The sequence below is a fragment of the Panthera uncia genome, chromosome D2 (assembly GCF_023721935.1).
Source record: "Panthera uncia isolate 11264 chromosome D2, Puncia_PCG_1.0, whole genome shotgun sequence".
NCBI lineage: Eukaryota > Metazoa > Chordata > Mammalia > Carnivora > Felidae > Panthera > Panthera uncia.
The window spans coordinates 23,733,363-23,752,779 of NC_064818.1; the positions used below are offsets into that span (position 1 = coordinate 23,733,363).

Consider the following 19,417-nt stretch of genomic DNA (forward strand, 5'->3'; position numbering starts at 1 on the left):
AGACAGAGTTAAAAACAAACCTTAAATAAGCTTCATTATATTTTGTCATTGTTTGAACTGTTATTTTTATTAGAAAGTTTTAATTCTTTGTACTAATAAAGGAAAAATATTAAAAATGCTATATTAACAAAATTTATTTATTTTTTTAATGTTTATTTTTGACAGAGAGAGAGAGACAAACAGACAGACAGACAGAGCATGAGTTCAGGAGGGGCAGAGAGAGAGAGGGAGACACAGAATCCAAAGCAGGCTCCAGGCTCTGAGCTGTCAGCACAGAGCCCAACGCGGGGCTCAAATTCACAGACCGCAAGATCATGACCTGAGCTGAAGTCGGACGCTCAACTGACTGAGCCACCCAGGCACTCCTATATTAACAAAATTTAAAAAGCAAATGTCAAAGTATATTAACAGAAGACTAAAACAAATCTACTGAAAGACTTCATTTGAAGAAAATCATTTCCAAAATAAAACATATATGATAAAGTCATTATATGAAATTTCCAATTTCTTGGGAAATAATAGCTATTTCTATTGAAAAGACAAATTAGGTCAGACATAATCCCACTCTTTCAAACAATTATTTTAAACACTTTATATTATTTTATAAGTGATTTTGACACTGCTATAATCAAGATGTTTTTTACTTGAATGTTATTTGTCTACACTTCTCTGAAGTATTCATAATTCTAATTTTTAAAAGCTGCATAATATTTGATTAATTTCAAAATATTCACTAATTTTTGGGCTCTGAAGTTGTCTCCTTTTTTCACAGGACTACAATGAACATCTTTCTGCATGTAACATTCTGGCTTTCAGTTTTGTATGTGCAGGCCTAGCACACTATCTGGCTCACATAAAGTGGTAAACATTAACTGAATTGAATATAATTTTTACTTTTTAAGTTTATTTCTTTTTGAGAGAGAGAGAGAGAGAGAGAGAGAGAGAGAGAGAGCACGTGTGTGTACACACACAAGCAGGGAAGGGGCAGAGGTAGACAGAGGGAGAGAGAAAATCCCAAGCAGGTCCTACGCTGTCAGTGCAGAGCCCAACCTGGAGCTTGATCTCACGAACTGGAAGATCATGACGACCTGAGCCGAAATCAAGAGTTGGATACTTAACTGACTGAGCCACCCAAGCACATCTATAATTATTACTTAAAAAAATTTTTTTTGTTAGAATAATTTCCTAAGAGTAGAATTAATGAATCAAAGAGTATGAACTTCCTTATGGTTCTTACAATATACAGTTCCCCAAAATAATGTAATTTGTGACCCACAAGAAAAGGTAAGCGTGCTCATTCACTGCAGTCTTTCTCAACATTAGCTTTTATCATTTAAAAAATGTGATACTTTACTACACTTAATTTGATCTCATAAAATGCTTTACCTTGCAGAGAAATAATAATCATGAAGGTATAAGGTCTTTATTACCATTTCATCATTTACCAAAGCACAAAGAACTGTAAAACTACTCATTCTAAATCTGGAAACTCAATTATCAATATGCAAATATTCTTTAAATGAATTTATTTCAAAGTTCAATTCATAGTTGGAGTATGGCATAGCTTCACATTTCAGTAAACTTTGGTTGAGGTCCTAATCTAAAAACCAAGTTTGGCAATGTAACAGCCAGATGTAATGGTATTTTGTCCCAAAGAGCAGTTAATTCTGTTCTACGTTGAGAGGGTTTCTTTCAGAACAGAAAACAACTGAAAAGTACTTTCACCAAGCAAATAATATAAGTTCTTTCCCTCTACATCTTGAAAATAACCTATTTTGGGTAATTTTACATCACCTCCTCTCCTCCATAACAATTTAAAATCTCATACTTGTATTTGATTAGAATGAGGGTATCTATTATAAACATTTTTATTATTTGTCTTTGACTACTTGCCATGTTTAAAATTGGTTAGTTGCATATTTTTGCCACAACTGGCTGATTATGCTTTCCTGTCAATTTTTATCTGAGTATAAAGTAATAGCCAGAAAACTTGCTATAAGTCCCAGTAAAATTCCTTTTCACTAGCTGGGGTAGAATAAGTTCATCACTTTAAAATGAGCACTTACTAAGATGGATAAGGCACTGTGCTAGATGTCTAGGAATGATTCACAGATGACTAAGACATGATTCCTGTCCTCAAAGAACTTACAATCTAGTAGGGAAAGACAGACATGCAAACAAATAGGTATAATACAAAGCAGAAGTGCTAGCTGTTAAAACAGAGGTACAAACAAAGTTCTACAGGAACACAGGATGGTGAGATTAATTCTGGTTGGGGTGATCTGGAAGGCTGAGCCAGAAGAAAAGTAGTAGAAAACTCTGCCCCTTAGAAAATGCAGCAGTGTTACAGCCCAGCTGGGTTAGGGTCGAAGCCCCACTCCCCACAGAAGGTTTTCCTAAAGGAGATGGAGCCAGGGCCCTAATCCAGTTAGGTAGGTTATTCGCTGATTTCAATTATGAATGCCAACACTTTCTTTCCCTGGTGCAGATAAATGTGATTTCATGAATATCTTACTTTATTTTTAAAAATGAAATTTAACAATGTATTAAGTAACTTACATAAAAATGTAAGATATTTTGGCTTTCATCATCAGAATAGCCTCAGGTGGTACCCTGATCATAGAGGACCAAGCCAAAACAAAACAAAAAAAGATACCACTTCAGCAGGTTTATAGGCGGTGGGTACTCCAATACATGTTTTGCTACTGATACACTGAGAGGAAAGATGCAGAGACAATTCCAGAGAATTGGTATCATACTATCCCATATTTTGTTGACTTTAATTTTTAAATTTTTACTTTTTTTCAATTTTTTAAAAATTTAAAATAAACTTTAGAAAAGGCTAATAAGACAACAGGGGTTTTTTTTGTGTGTGTCATGTCATGACTTCAAGAACCAGCAGGTACATTGCCAGTTTCTACTGATTTCTTAGAGTAAGTAGGCAAGATAATATAACCAATATATAATATTTAACAGGTACCACACGAGGGGTGAAACAACTACAAAGAAGATAATACAAACATATGTTTCAGTACAAAAGAACATGAAATCAAGTATCATGTACACAGAATCAGAAACATTAAATCTGTAGAGAATTAAAGACAATTCTGGCTGTTTAATTCCACTGCTATCTCATGTATCCCTCAAATTTCTCAAATTTGTAGATATAGCATTTTATTCTACCAAATGAATTTAAAAACTCTGAATTCATAACTGCTGCTTATAGATATCCTTAAATAAGCCTCATTTGAATGAACAGTAGAGAAACAATAATCTCAGTTACATGTACTAAAACATAAAGGAGTGTTTGCAGAAGGCTATGAAACTTAAAATGATTGTCTAAAGTATACCAAGCACTCTCATTTCAATGACTTATTCTATAAATTTTGACAACCTCCTGAAATAAAGAAAGAAAACAGGAAGAAAAGAAGGAAAATACATCCTGACTATCTAAATTAAGGAAGATATCTCATTATAGACTTTCTTTAAATATAAACATACAATTCAAAAAGACTTGCTAAAATTAGCCGAGCAAACCATGAAACAAATACAAAAAGGGTTATAGTATCTCTAATAATATAAAGAAAGCTTAGAACAAATATTAGAAAGACACAAAATCCTAATAATATTTGAAAAAACACAATCACAAAAATACAAGTTGCTAATAAATATGAAAAAGTATTCATCCATTAAAGAAATGCAAATTAAAATAATAAAATAGTATTTTAAAATATGAAATTAGTAGATATAAAAATTACAATATTCAATTCTGCACTCAAGTTGTAAAAATCCTTTTTTAAATGTTTGGGTTTTTAAAACAAGATGGTCTGAAGCAAGTAATCAGTGTTTGTGGGTGCAGGGGTGAGTTGGGGGGGTCAGGATTGGGGTGAGATGAAACACTCATACATTGGGGACTATGGCAGTAAGTGCACCTTTTAAACAATCTGTGAAGAGTATCAGGAGATTTCTGTATCTTTTTTTCAAGTTCATACCCTCTGACCAGTAATTTTACTGCTATGAATCTAAATTTTTAAAATAATCAGAGAAGCAAACAAAGATTTACATATTTATAACAATAATATTTATCAGTTACTTATAATCACAAAAAGATTAGGAACAATACCAAACATTAGGGAAATGGATCATTTTAGAATGAAATATTATGCAGCCATTAAAAACTGTTACAACTGCTACCTGTGACAGAAATGTATAGAATCAAATATCAAGTAAAAAAAAAGCAGGATCTACAATTTTAATACACACTTAGCTAAAACTATGATTAGAAAGCAGAGATTTTATATCCTGCTGTTTATTAGTTTTAATATGCGGGAGGGCGCATACCATCTTTATTATTTAGGATTTTCTGTATATAAGATCACATCATCTGCAAACAAATAACTTTACTTTTCCTTTCCAAGTTAGATGCCTTTTTGTTCTTTTTCTTGTCTACCTGCTCTGGCTAGAATTTCCAATGCTATGTTGAACAGAAAAGTGTCATCCTGGTCTTATTCCCCATCTTAGAGGAAAAGCTTGCAGTCTTTCATAACTGAGTATGATGCTCGCTAAGTAGAAGGATTTAAAATCGGCACATAAAAAAGAATTGTTTCCATACTCTAATAATGAACTATGTGAAAACAAAATTATCAAATTGACTCCACTTATGACAGCATCACAAAAAGAGTAAATTACTTAGGAATTGACCACATAAGTCAAAGACTCGTACAGTAAAAACTATAAAACACTGCTAAAAGAATTTAAAGAAAACACAGAGAAAACACATCTTGTGGTCATGGATTGAAAGGCTTATTGCTGTTAAGATGTCAATAATACCCAAAGTAATCTATAAGTTCAGCGCAATCTATATCAAAATTCCAAAGTTTCTAGCTGAAGAAGCATCCATCCTGAAACTCATACGGAACCTCAAGGGAAACCAAGTAGCCAAAATAGTCTTGAAAAAAAACAAAGGTGGAATACTCACAGTTCCTGATTTCAAAACTTACTACAAAGCTATACAGTAATCAAAACAGTACGGTACTGGCATAAAGACAGATATACAGACTGATGGGACTACAACAGAGAGCCCAGAAATAAACTCTTGCATATATGATCAAATAATTTTTGCACAAGGTGCCAAGACTATTCAAAGGAAAAAGGAAAGTCTTTTCAATAAATAAAAATAGGAAAACTGGATATCAACAAACAAATGAAAGAAGTTGAACACTCACCTAAAACCATAAGTAAAAATTAGCTCCGAATGGATCAAAGAACTACATGTAAAACCTAAAATAGTGAAACTCCTAGAAGAAAACATACAACAAAAGCTTCACAATGTTGGATTTGGAAATGATTGCTTGGATATGACACCAAGACAGAGGTGACCCAAAAAAAAAAAAAAAAAAAGACAAACTGACTGGACCTTATGACTATTTAAGAAGAACTGTGCATCAAAAGACAATGTCTACAGAGTAAAAGGCCAATCCACAAAATGGAAGAAAACGTTTGCAGATCCCATCTGACAAGGGATTAATATTCAGAACATACAGAGAATTCCTAAAACTAAACATAAAACCAACCTGATTCAAAAATGGGCAAAATTTACATAGATATTTCTCCGAGGAAGATAAACAAATACCATATAAGCACAAGAAAAGATGCTCAGTATCATTAATCATTAGATAAATGTAATCAAAACCCCAAGAAGGTACCACCCATTAGGATGGCTATTATCAAAAATTAAAACCAGCAAGTATTGCCAAGAATGTAAAATAGTACAGCTGCTGTGGAAAACAGTATGGCAGTTCCTCAAAAAATTTAAAAACAGAATTACCATATGATCCAGCAATTCCACTTCTTCAGCAATTCCAAAAGAATTGAAAGCATGGTCTCAATGAGATGTATGTACACCCATATGCATAGCACCATTATTCACAATAGCTGAGAGATGGAAGCAACCTAAGGGTCCCTCAACAGACAAATGAATAAATAAAATGTGGTACATACATACAATGAAATATTATTCAGCCTTACAAATGAAGGAAATTCTGAAAAGGCTACAACATAAATGAACTGTGCAAACATCATGCTAAGTGAAATAAGCCAGTCACAAAAAGACAAATGCTGTATGATTCCGGTTATACTGAAGTACTTTGAGTACTCAAAATCATAGAGACTGAAACGAAGATGATAGTTGCCAGGACCTGGGAAGAAGAAGGAATGGGGAGTTGCTGTTTAATGGATACAGAGTTTCAGTTCTGTAAGATGGAATAAGTTCTATAGATGGATGATTGTACATACAACACGGTGAATGTATTCAATGCCACTGAACTTTTATACTTAAAAATGATTAGGGTGGAAAATTTTACATTAAGCATATTTTACCACAATTTAAAAAAATTCATTAATTCTATGGTGCAAAAAGAACAGGGAAATACTTTATAAGAAAATATGTCAAAGAAGTAAGCTGGCTATTATTTGGTAATGAAAACAGAATGATTATTATGATTTTCTATTTTATACCATTTAGCATTTTCCAAATTTTTAAATAATGTGCAGGGTTTTTTGCATAAGAAAAAAATGAACTGAATTTTAAAAAGAGGCCTCATGATTAATTACTTATGTGAGGTTAAAAGGTTTTCAAAAGAGGCGCCTGAGTGGCTCTGTGGCTGTGTCTGACTTCAGCTCAGGTCATAATCTCATGGTTCCTGGGTCCGAGCCCTGCATTGGACTGGCTGCTGTCAGAGCAGAACCGGCTTTGGATCCTCTGTCCTGCTCTTTCTGCCCCTCCCCCACTTGTGCACAAACTCTCAAAAATAAATAAACACTAAAAAAAATAGAAAATAAAAGGTTTTCAAAATAAATTTCTAAAATAGTGACAAAAACTATTTTTTAAAGTTTATTTTGAGAGAGAGAGAGAGAGAGAGAGAGAGAGAGCGCGCGCATGCATGCGCACATGAGAACAGGGGAGGGGCAGAGACAGACAGACAGAGAATCCCAAGCAGGGAGCTCAATATGGGGCTTGATCTCATGAACCACAAGATCATGACCTAAGCCGAAATCAACAGTGAGACACTTAACTGACTAAGCCAGCCAGGTGCCCCTGACAAAAATTATCATTAAACAATATTTCCTAAGATATATTTTCTCCAAAGTCAGTAATTTATGAATATACATTAGGAATTCACCTTGATTTTAATAACTGTCTCTAAGACATGGCAAAGGTTTTCTAAAGTTGTTTATTCTTTACGATACTGAAGCATACTTTTTAGTATTATTTTTACTGCTTCCTACTTTTGAGACTTTTCATACAAAATTCACATGTCAAGTTTTAACCAATTTTTTTTTTAGGTTTATTTATTTATTTACAGAGACAGAGAGTGCAAGCAGGGAAAGGGCAAAGAGAGATGGAGAGAGAGAATTCCACACAGGTCTCTACTGTCAGCATAGAGCCCAGGGATCAATCTCAGGAACCGTGAGATCATGACTTGAGCTGAAATCGAGAGTTGGACACTTAACCAACTGAGCCACCCAGGCTTCCCTTAACAAATTTTTGAATTAAAGTTTATAAAATAAACATAGGGGCGCCTGTGTGGCTTGGTCAGTTAAGTGTCTGACTTCGGCTCAGATCTTGATCTCATGGCTTGTGAGTCCGACCCCTGCAACGGGCTCTGTGCTGACAGCTCAGAGCCTGGAGCCTCTTCAGATTCTGTGTCTTTCTCTCTCTCTCTCTCTCTCTCTCTGCCCCTCCCCTGCTCACACTCTGTCTCCCTCTGTCTCTCAAAAATAAATAAACATTAAAAAAATTCATAAAATAATAAACATGTTAGTCATGGCTTTAAAATCTTCATGTTAACAATTCAATATACTCATGCAAAAAGTATTTCTTAAAATCTTTCATAGATAAAATTATCTTCTTTGCTGGAGTATTCAAAGTATCTGGCCAAAACTATAGTTCATGGAAAACTATAGTTCATGGATATCATTTTTCATCTTTCGATATTGTAAGTATTTCCTCTTAAAAATATTATACAACTCACTTCATTCTCTCTTTCTCTCCCTACATTTTCTTTTTAACCACTTATCTCTTCAGACTTATAAGGTCTAACTAAAAGAGAAAATGTATAGGCACTACAATTATTAACAAGAAAATCCATTCTTGTAAATATTTATGTCAAAAAATATATGAAAGTATCTACCCTGATGGTAGTTATACCAAATACCTAGAATGACATTTCAATGGCTTTAAAAATATGTCAATATCAATGTAAAAACATTATTTCATTCGAACATATACAGCAAAATGGTTAAACATGATATGGTTTTTTTTCTTAATAAAATTACTTTATTTAGTTAGTATCTTTCTTTTTTGTTGTTGTTTTTTAAGTTTATTTATGTATTTTTTAGTAATCGTTACACCCAACATGGGGCTCAAAATCACGACCCTGAGATCAAGAGTCACTTGCTCTTCTGACTGAGCCAGCCAGGTATCCTTAGTATGCTTCTTTTACAAAACTCTTCAAACTCTAGCTGAAAATATTGTGAAACCTATTATTTCTTAAATAGAACACATCCTGATATGAATTTTACCTATTACATGAACATATAATTTCACATTAAATATCTGCTATCGTCCACAAAGAATTCACTCAGTTTTTACTAAATTTAACCAAGGAAAATTACATGCTACTGAATGCTTTATAAAAAGTATCCTCTTATCGTCCACATACACAGTCATTCAGCAAAACTGCTCCCCATGACACTCAAACTAGTTAACTATTTGTTAGTAAGTAACCTTTGACGCAATTTATAGATTTCTCCTAATTGGATGGAATAAACTATCTGTAGACTAAATATGCTAAAAGAGTACTAACAAAAAAGACATATAAAATTGTTTAACAAAATAAAAGCTGTATTTGGATATTTCTGCCAGATACTACAGAGCTTCTTCAGCAATAATCTATAATCACCAAGATAAATCTGAAATTATATTCAGTAACTGTTCTTTTAAAACAAACAACTGAAAATGCTTAATGAAACAGGAATAGATCTTACCAATGCAGGCCACTGAATTTGTTTGCTCTTTGATCCCTGAGTCTGGCTAGGGTCGATCCTTCTGGCCCAGATTAAGTGGTATTCCACCAAGAAAGTTGAAAAATCTTCATAAACTTTAACCCACTCTCGTTTATCCCATTCAAGATCATCAAATTCCACATACACCTATAGAAAAAAAAAAAAAACATAAAACTCCCTAAGTTTGTGGATACAGAGTATGATATTTTAAAATACAAGCCATGAAGTTGAATTAAAAAAGACATCAACAAATTCATTATTTGAATTAACATTTCTCTTAAAATCATTATTTAACGAATTTTCATTAACCTCATTAGAACTCCCTACTTATTGTATATCAAGAAGTTTATTAAGAAAAGCAAATTACACAATATTAATCAGTCCAGACTGGCATCTACTAAAGACATATGAAAAGACTGTGGATACTGATGATTCTAGAAGCAGAGGTTGGGAAATAATAAATATTTTAGGCTTTGCAAATCATATGGTTGGTCTCTGTCACACCTACTTACCTCTGATTTTATAAGTACAAAAGCAGCCATAAATAATATGTAAACAAATGACTTTGGCTTTGTTCCAACAAAACATTACTTAAAAAGACAAGCAGCAGGGCAAGGATGGCTCAACATACGACAATCTATCAGTGTACTATACATTACCAGAATGAAGGAAAAATACTACATGATCATCTTGCTTGACACAGAAAAAGCATTTGACAAGCTTAATACTCTTGCATAATAAAAATACTCCAACTAGGAACAGAAAAAAACTACTCCAACACAATGATGGTAATATTGAAAAACCTACAACTAACAGCATACTGAATGGTGAAAGCCTGAAAGGTTTTCCTCTAAAATAGAAACATGAATGTTTGTATTTGGAAAACCAAAGCAGACTCTTTACATTCATTCATTCAACTCTTTCTTCTCCCATTTTCATCCTTTTTCCATTCACTACCTGAGAAGATCTCTTCATAGAGCTGTCTTCTCTACCACATTATGAGTTTTGTTGGAGGCATTCTTGGTCTTACCCTTCTTCGACCCATCTTCTGCTCCCTTATATGTGAAGTGTTTCACTTCCTCCTCGTTTAAATCCTGTTTGTTCTTCAGACCTCACCCAAGTTCTTCCGGAATGTTTATAACCCCCACTTTGACTCAAACTTACTTTTGAACTCCTACAAGCACTTATTTTTCATATAGTTTATATTAGTGTATAATCAAATTCTGCCCTATATTCAAATAAAATGAGATTATTATTATATTATGGGTGCAAACTCACTGAGGGTTCAGCTGTTACAGTGCCCAGAACAGCGCTGCATACATGCGAAGTACTTAATAATATTAAATATCTCCTGACTCTTGCAATCATTGACTTTTAAACATGGACACAAACTGGTGTATGTTTGATTTTGAGGTCTTTGTGTTGCTGCTCATTAGGAAGCTAGTTAGACATGCTTACCTGTTACAACTGGGAAAAAGGAATACTGTTCAAGGAATTAACATCTATTCCTAGTTATCTATGCCAAGTCAGAGCAGGAGCCCAACAAGAAAGAAGCCAACAAAACTGGTGGCTTCTTCTAAAAACACATCCTAAGGGGTTGAGCTGAGGTCCACCTGGTGCTACGCAGAAGTTTTAAACTATATACCAATATCTCTATCACCTGAAATCTTGCAAGAGTCTTGTAATTAATTACTGAATTGTGGTATAAATGAGTTCTTGGAAACTACAGAAAATTGGGGCGCCTGAGTGGCTTAATCAGTTAAGCATCTGACTCTTGATACTGGCTCAGGTTGAGATCTCAAGGTTATGGGATTGAGACCTGCACTGTGCTCCATACTGACAATGCAGAGCCTGCTTGGGATTCTCTGTCTCCCTCTCTCTCTGCCCCTCCCCCTCTTGTTCTCTCTCTCTCAAAATAAATAAATAAACATTAAAAAAACATTGCCGAAAACTACAGAAAACTGAAGCAGAAACAATGCTCAGGGAAACCTGGGTAGTATCTTTGCTTTCCCCACATGGGCAATAATATGGTCTTGTTGACAAAATATTTCCATCAAAAACCTAAAGAGCCATGGTTTTAAACATTTCCATATCTAAAGGGCATAAATTCAATGTAAATTCTTCCAGATGCAAAGTCTTTGATATAAAATTAAAATTTTCAGCATGGAGTGAACTTTCTAAACTCATAGTTTATCTTGCATGGACAGTATCACAGACTTTTGGGAATCTGCTAGGACCCTGGGGACAAAAGGAAATGAAATTCTTTTCCTTTGCTGTGTAGCCAACTTACCTTCATATTATCAGGACAGTGAGGCGTTTGAATGTCAATACATACATAGATAGACAGACACTAATAAGCTAGCCTATTATTGTTACATGGATTCTGGCAAAATACATGAGACCCCCTAGGACTTTATTACTTAAAGCAAAACCTACTTATTACTTAAAGCAAAATACCAGTGTGCTGCTTGTGCTGGCTCCTCATGCCTCCCGAGACCCATGGAAAGGTTGCCAAGCACCAAAGGATGAACACCTGTGCACACAGAGAGTTGTGCCATAGGAGAGGAATGCTGATCGTGTGAGTGTGTGTATGTGTGTGGGGAGGGGAGAGTTCCCCCTTTTATATTTTAGTTTTCATTTTGAGAGAGTGTTGCATGCATATGTGAGGGGGGAGGGCAGAGAGAGAGGGAGAGGGAGTGAGGGGGAGGGAGGGAGAGGGGGAGAGAGAGGGAGAGAGAGAGGGAGAGAGAGAGGGAGAGAGGGAGAGAGGGAGGGAGAGAGGGAGAGAGAGAGGGAGAGAGGGAGGGAGAGAGAGAGGGAGAGAGAGGGAGGGAGAGAGGGAGGGAGGGAGAGAGGGAGGGAGGGAGAGAGGGAGGGAGGGAGAGAGGGAGGGAGAGAGGGAGGGAGGGAGAGAATTTCAAGCAGGCTCTGTGCTGTCAGTGCAGGGCCCAACATGGGGCTTGAACTTACAAACCATGAGATCATGAGCTGGAATGAAGAGTCAGATGCTTAACCAACTGAGCCACCCAGGCATCCCTAAGGAAGAAAAGTTTTTTTAAATAGGCTTCACACCCAGCATGGAGCCCAATGCAGTGCCCAATGCATGGCTTGGACTCACAACCCTGGGATCAAGTTCTGAGCTGAGATCAAGAGTCTGAGGTTTGACTGATTGAGCCACCCAGGCACTCCCCCACCCCAGCTTTTATAATAAGTAGAAGCAAGCCTGCTATTGAAGTTATTACCTCACCCTTCATTGCTGCTCACAACTCTAAGAAATGGCCCTGGTAAAGAGTGGTCAGGTTTTTCCATTCTTGGTATATCTCACAAGAACATGCAGGGATGATCAGTGCCCACATTGGATTTTCTGAACCAATGCAGATACGATTTTGTATCTTGGCTAACCAAATAAGTAATCTAGACTTATGATGTATTGGTATGTATGTAGGGTGAGGTTTGGGGAGACACAGTTTCTTTCCATCAATCTGCAAACCTAACCTATATAAACACTGTACATACTTGGTTGTTTAAATTATATGTTACATGTTTTTAATGTGTACTTTTGAGAGAGAGGGAGAGAGAGGGAGAGAGAGGGAGAGTGTGCGTGAGCGGGAGAGGGCCAGAAAGACAGGGACATAGGATCCGAAGCAGGCTTCACATAGTGAACGCAGAGTTCAACGCAGGGCTGGAACTCACAAACTGTGAGATCTGACCTGTGTCGAAATCAAGAGTCAGGGGCTTAGCTGACTGAGCCACCCAGGCACCTCTACTTATATGTTACTTTATATTGACTCCCTCCTCATTCACCTCTATTGGGTCCTTCTGTCTGCTTATTTTCCTGTCTTAATAACTAAAAATACAAGATCCCTGAGGGCAAGGATTAGCTCGCCTTTTTTTTTTTTGCATCTCTAGTACCTAGCATGGTGCCTAACAAACTAAAGTGCTCAGTAAATGTTTCTGACTACCCAGCACCATGTAAAACATATCATGAGTACAATTAAATGGCTAATTTGCAAAAGGGGGGGCGGGGGAGGAAGGAAGGAAAGTTCCTACATGCAATATGAATACAGTTGCTTCACTTACTAATTAATCGTTGCATTCATAATTATGAAGAAAAAGAAAAGGAAAATTTCACTCAGTACACACTTCTGATTGCATATTAGAGCCTATCATTGTGAACACGAAGAATTCAGAAATGAGAGACATACATCAAGAGTTAACAGCTATGGACATTGTGGTAATTACCATGAGTGAATATGATGTGAGAAAGAGGCTAAGCAAAATAATCATTAAAAATAATTACTTCAGGGGCGCCTGGGTGGCTCAGTCGGTTAAGCGTCCGACTTCAGCTCAGGTCACGATCTCGCGGTCCACGAGTTCGAGCCCCACGTCGGGCTCTGGGCTGATGGCTCAGAGCCTGGAGCCTGCTTCCGATTCTGTGTCTCCCTCTCTCTCTGCCCCTCCCCCGTTCATGCTCTGTCTCTCTCTGTCTCAAAAATAAATAAAACGTTAAAAAAAATAATAATAATTACTTCAGGGGCGCCTGGGTGGCTCAGTCGGTTAAGCGGCCAACTTCGGCTCAGGTCATGATCTCTCAGTCCGTGAGTTCGAGCCCTGTGTCGGGCTCTGGGATGACAGCTCAGAGCCTGGAGCCTGTTTCAGATTCTGTGTCTCTCTCTCTCTGACCCTCCCCTGTTCATGCTCTGTCTCTCCCTGTCTCAAAAATAAATAAAACGTTAAAAAAAATTTTTTTTAAATAATTACTTCATAAAAATTTGTGGTAAATGCAGTTTTTAGCCCAAGATATAAAACAGTGATTTCTAAGAACTGGTCACTAGATAATTAAAAGACTGTCACATATCTCTTTTAATACATGTCTTCTACAACAGATCTCAACACGCACAAATTCTCAGTTTTATATGTGCACAGTAACAGGCAACAGAAGAAAAGCAGTCAGACTGTCAAAGGGATCACTAGCAAGATGAAAAAAGTATAAGCAGTAGTCATGAGATGCAGTTTCTGCTATATGTCCCATTAAAATTAACATAACCTTTAAACTTTTCAAACACAAGTATCATCTAAATGAAGAATGTCTCTTTTCTCCTGCATGGGTTGATTGCTTGAACGTGGCAAATAGATTATGGTCCCTTGGTCTGGAGACCTATATTCAACTTACGTATATCAAAATAATAGCATATTAAAGCTCAGAGTTATTATTTTTGTCTAAATTGTACTTTCAGCTCTGCCACTTTATTTTAGGGCCTCCAAATAAGCCAAAATCTATCTGCAAAATTACACACTTAATTTGGGAAATAAAGCAGGAATAGTAAAGATATTTGCAAATAAAACTCTACTAATGTACCAATTTGAAAAAATATTCAGATTGGTATGATGGAACATTTTGGGAATTAAAATTTATCAATAATTATCACAAAATTTTTGAAAGCTCCTAGGAGAATCCCTTATTTTTCTAGAACTATAAGTAAAACAATGACCAATGACTAAGAAAGCTTGTATCCTCTCACAATATGCTGTTTTCACTTATATTTATAAAGAAATTTAAAATTACACTATTGTCACTGTTAAATCAAATGATAAAAGCAAATTTAGTTATTTTTACCTTGGTATCAATATTATCATACCAACATGGTGCATGATGAGCCTCACCTTCTTATGCACCTAAAAATAAGCGTGACCTACATGATGTCATGTGAGAACTGTGAAGAGTTCCTAGGATTGGTTCTGCCAAAAGCAACAACCAACCATGTGCTAAAACCTCTAGACTCTAAAGAATCTTTTGTGTTAAAAATAAAAGCACTGAACTATGTATTAGCATTCCTCAAATTATAGTCTACATTATAGAAATGTCATTTCATTTTTTTCTTTTTAAAGTTTATTTATTTTGAGAGAGAGTGTGTGTGTGTGTGCGCACAAGTGTGAGAGGGGCAGAGAGAGAGGAAGAGAATCGCAGGCTCCGCACTGTTAGTACAGAACCCAATGCAGGGCTCAATCTTACCAACTGAGCCAGATCAAGAGTTGGATGCTTAACCAACTGAGCCACTCAGGTACCCCAATATAGAAATGTCATTTGTTTGTATATAAATAAACATTAGGGAAACCAAACAAGCTATGAACAATCATGAACTAATAAGTCCAAATGTCTCACTTTATCAGGGGTCGGTCGTCTCAAAGCTTTTAATGATGCCAATGTTCCCTGTGCATTATTAGTAAGAGTTTTACACCATGAAATTTCCCCCAATTTATTTGTCCATTAAATCTTCATTATGAGATACCTAACAGAATATTGCTCTATAAAATAGCAATATAGGAAAAAATGGACTAGTTTTTCCAGAAAATTCACCTATCTACAAATCTATATAAAGAATTTGGTAGATAACAAATGTGTGTGGGGGGGATGTCCAAAATCTGGTCATTGCTGCCCAAATACTCAAAAATTTAAAATACGATACAAAATTTATGGGGTTTAGAATATAGCACAGTAAACTCCAAAACATTTCCACTGAGAACATAAACACTGTCCTATGCTTTCACAAAACCAGAAACATTTAACCATGGCCTAAAGTTCATACATGTTAAAAATCAGATTACCAAATTAAAAATATAATATGACAGATTAAATTAACTCCCGCTTTAAAAAATAAAGCATATTTATTATAAAAAACAAACTGCAAGTGGATATTTTATATAAAAGTAATCAAATAGAGAAAATATGATAAATTGACACACTTTAAGTAATGCTATTATGAATGGCTTAGAATCATACTTAAGTTTTACAGGGTTTGGAAAAGATTCTGAAAACTAAATAAAATTAAAATCATTTGTTAAATTAAAATGGTCAAAATTAATAGGCACCAAAGGGTGCCTGGGCGGCTCAGTTGCTTGAGCATCAAACTCTTGGATTCTTTTTTTTTTTTTTAATGTTTATTTATTTTTGAGAGAGACAGAGACAGAATGTGAGTGGGTTAGGGGCAGAGAGAGAGGGAGACACAGAATCCAAAGCAGGCTCCAGGCTCTGAGCTGTCAGCACAAAGCCCGATGTGGGGCTCGAACCCATGAACTGTGAGATCATGACCTGAGCTGAAGTCGGATGCTCAACCGACTGAGCCACCCAGGCTCCCCTAAACTCTTGGTTTCAACTCAGGTCATGATCTCATGGTTCATGAGTTCGAGCCCCACATCAGGCTGTGTGCTGACAGTGCACACACAGCCTGCCTGAGATTCTCTCTCCCTCTCTCCCTCTGCCCCTCTCCCCTGCTCTCTCTCAAAATAAATAAATGAACTTAAAAAAGAAAAAGAAAAAAAGATAAAAGGCACCCATATGAACTAGCCCAAGCTTAAGCAGAAGTAGTGCATTGAGCAATAATCAACAATTCTAAGAATTATTCTAAAGAAACTAGTTGCTCTTTTTTTTTTTTAATTGGTTGATCTTAAAAAATAATGAACTAAAAGTCTGAAATTAAACCTGGGAAACATTCTGGTATAATCCAAGGTATAAACAATTTGAAACAATAGAAGTGGCTTCTGAATTAATGATTCTGCCCTAAGATTAAGATTTAAAATTATATTTTCTTAACATTTTCAGAAGGTGTTAGAGTCTCCTTTAGTTATAAAAATCAACACCATTTGACTTTATGAGTACATGGAGAGCCCCAAAATACAGAAGGGGCCTACACAGCGTAGGTGCTATAAATTGGCATATATTTCACAGTAATCTGGTTTCAGGAATGCACGGACCATATTCTTCATTTATCCAGAGGTCACTTACTTACTTAACTATCAGCTGCATAGCCAAAACTTCAGAAGCAAGCACAAACATCTCTGAATAGTCCTAAATAGTAAACATCAAAGATCCAAACACTAGAGTGGAAGATCCCAATCCCATCCATGTCTGTGAAGAGAAAAACCTTTAATAGGCACAAGGCTGCAAACCTTGCAGCAGCAATCTAGAAAAAGCCTCAAAAGATGAAAAGAAGCAAACAGAATAAAGGACAGACATCCTTTGGAGGCTTAAGAAGCATTTACCTTGACCTAGGTCTCATTCTACTTTATATGGGGCAAGGGAAGGAGGTTAGTGACTAGATATAAAAAGCTGGATTTTTGTTCTACTGGCTTTTTCCATTAAATATAAGGAAGGTAGCTACACGCTCTCTGGAAATCATAGCTCCCCATAATTCTCTCTAGAGACCTTAGGGCAATAAGAATTATGTATATTTATGTGGTATGTGTGTGTGTATACACACACACACACACACACACACACACACACACACACACAATGGAGTATTACTCGGCAATCAAAAAGAATGAAATCTTGTCATTTGCAACTACATGGATGGAAGTAGAGGGTATTATGCTAAGCGAAATTAGCCACAGAAAGACAAATATATGACTTCACTCATATGAGCACTTTAAGACACAGAACAGATGAACACAAAGGAAGGGAAGCAACAATATAAAAACGGAGGGGGACAGAACATAAGAGACTCTTAAATATGGAGAACAAACAGAGGGTTACTAGAGGAATTGTGAGGGGGGGGACGGGCTAAATGGGTAAGGGCCATTAAGGATTCTACCCCTGAAATCATTGTTGCACTATATGCTAACTAACTTGGATGTAAATTTAAAAACATTTTTAAAAATAATAACAACAAAAAAGAATTATGTATCTTTAAATAGGTAAGCAGCACCCATCCTTTCTCTGACTCCCAAGTACAGAGGAGGAAAGGTCTTTCAAACATGTTAACAAAGGACATTTATTTGCCATTCACATCATTAATTAGAAATGCTTATCCAAACAAAACTAAAGTTCAACTAAGTAATATTTTTATTGTGATGAAATATATATAACATAAAACTTGCCATTTCAGGCATTTTTTAAGCATACAATTCAGTGGTATTACACTCAAAATGTTATAGAACCTACTACAATCTAGACCCAAAACTTTATCATCACAAAGAGAAACTTTTTATCTGTTAAGCAATAAATCCCCCTTACCCTCTTCCCCAGTCCTTTGGTAACCTCTAATCTTACTTTCAGATATATGAATTTGCCTATTCTGCATATTTCATATAAATGGAAACATACACTGTCCCTTTGTGTCTGGAATATTTAGCTTAGCAGAATGTTTTCAAGGTTCATCCATGTTATAACATATATCAGAACTTCATTCCTTTTTATGGCTGAATAATATTCTATTACATGTATATGCCACATTTTATTCATTGATCTGCTGATGAACACTTGGGTTGTTTTTACATTTTGGCCGTTATGAATAATGTAGCAGTGAAAACTGGCATATTTCCCTGACTTCCTGTCTTCAACTATTTGGGGGTATATATCTAAACGTGGAATTATTGAATCATATGGTAAATTCTATGTTTAATTTTCTGAAGAACCAATAAACTATTCTACACAGTAGCTGCACTATTTTGCACTCCCATCAGCAATCTATGAGGGTTCCAATCTCTCCACATCCTTGCCAACACTTGCTATTTTCTCTTTTTTTATTTTTTATTATAGTCATCCTAGCAGGTGTAATTTAACCTTTTAATAACTAAATCTTGCATTTTATGTAGTTATATTAAATTTGCCGTGGTGAACTAAAAATGTAAGTACAATTCTATAGAGGAATCCAGTATGTATTCACACCAATATATTACTAGAATGATAATCATAACAAGTGAAATTAAAGTACATATGATGGCATATAAGTCTAGGTTCTAAAAGTTATAAAGTCTGGAGATCACAGGGATAATCTTTCATCTCCCAAGGGGCATTCAAACTTATTATTGATAATGGTAATTAAGGCAATACCAGTAACAACAAAAACATCTAACATTTCAACAGTGTTTAATTTTTGCCAGGCACATATATTAAATCATTTGATCATCACACAACCACCTATAAGATTACTAGTATTATTGATAATGGTAACAAAAGTAATACCCATGACTACAATAAAAGAAAAAAACCCAGCTAACATGTGAATAGTGCCTACTATATGCCAGGTACATATATTAAGCTATTTGATCATTACATATACCCAGTAAATAGTTATTATTAACAACTTTTCAAAATGTGGAAGCTAAAATATAGAAATTACTTGCCCAAGGCCAAGCAACTAATAAATGATGGAGTCAATGAAAACACTAAAATAGCTCATAAGAGGCCTAACAGTCATAGCAGCATAGTCCCCAAAGCATATACACAGCATATGATAAATTACTGAATATAAAGTTTGAATAGCTGATTCTTTTTCGGCTTAAAGGTCAAAGACCACACACTTAAAATGGCCCTGAGATTTTCCACACTGAGTCTGTAAGTTAGATTCCG

General features: G+C 35.6%; 1 protein-coding gene across 8 annotated transcripts in view; it reads right to left on the reverse strand.

Moving 5' to 3' along the window:
- The window catches only part of JMJD1C (jumonji domain containing 1C), a 318,019-nt gene that overhangs the window by 184,273 nt on the left and 114,329 nt on the right, over positions 1-19,417 (reverse strand). For all 8 annotated transcript variants that reach the window (XR_007460906.1, XM_049646138.1, XM_049646136.1 and 5 more), the window contains one exon: positions 9,049-9,213. Coding sequence is in view for 5 of the 8 variants with exons in the window: in XM_049646136.1 (XP_049502093.1) it covers positions 9,049-9,213 (165 nt within the window). In the remaining 3 variants the exon portion in view is untranslated. The remainder of the gene's footprint in view (positions 1-9,048; positions 9,214-19,417) is intronic.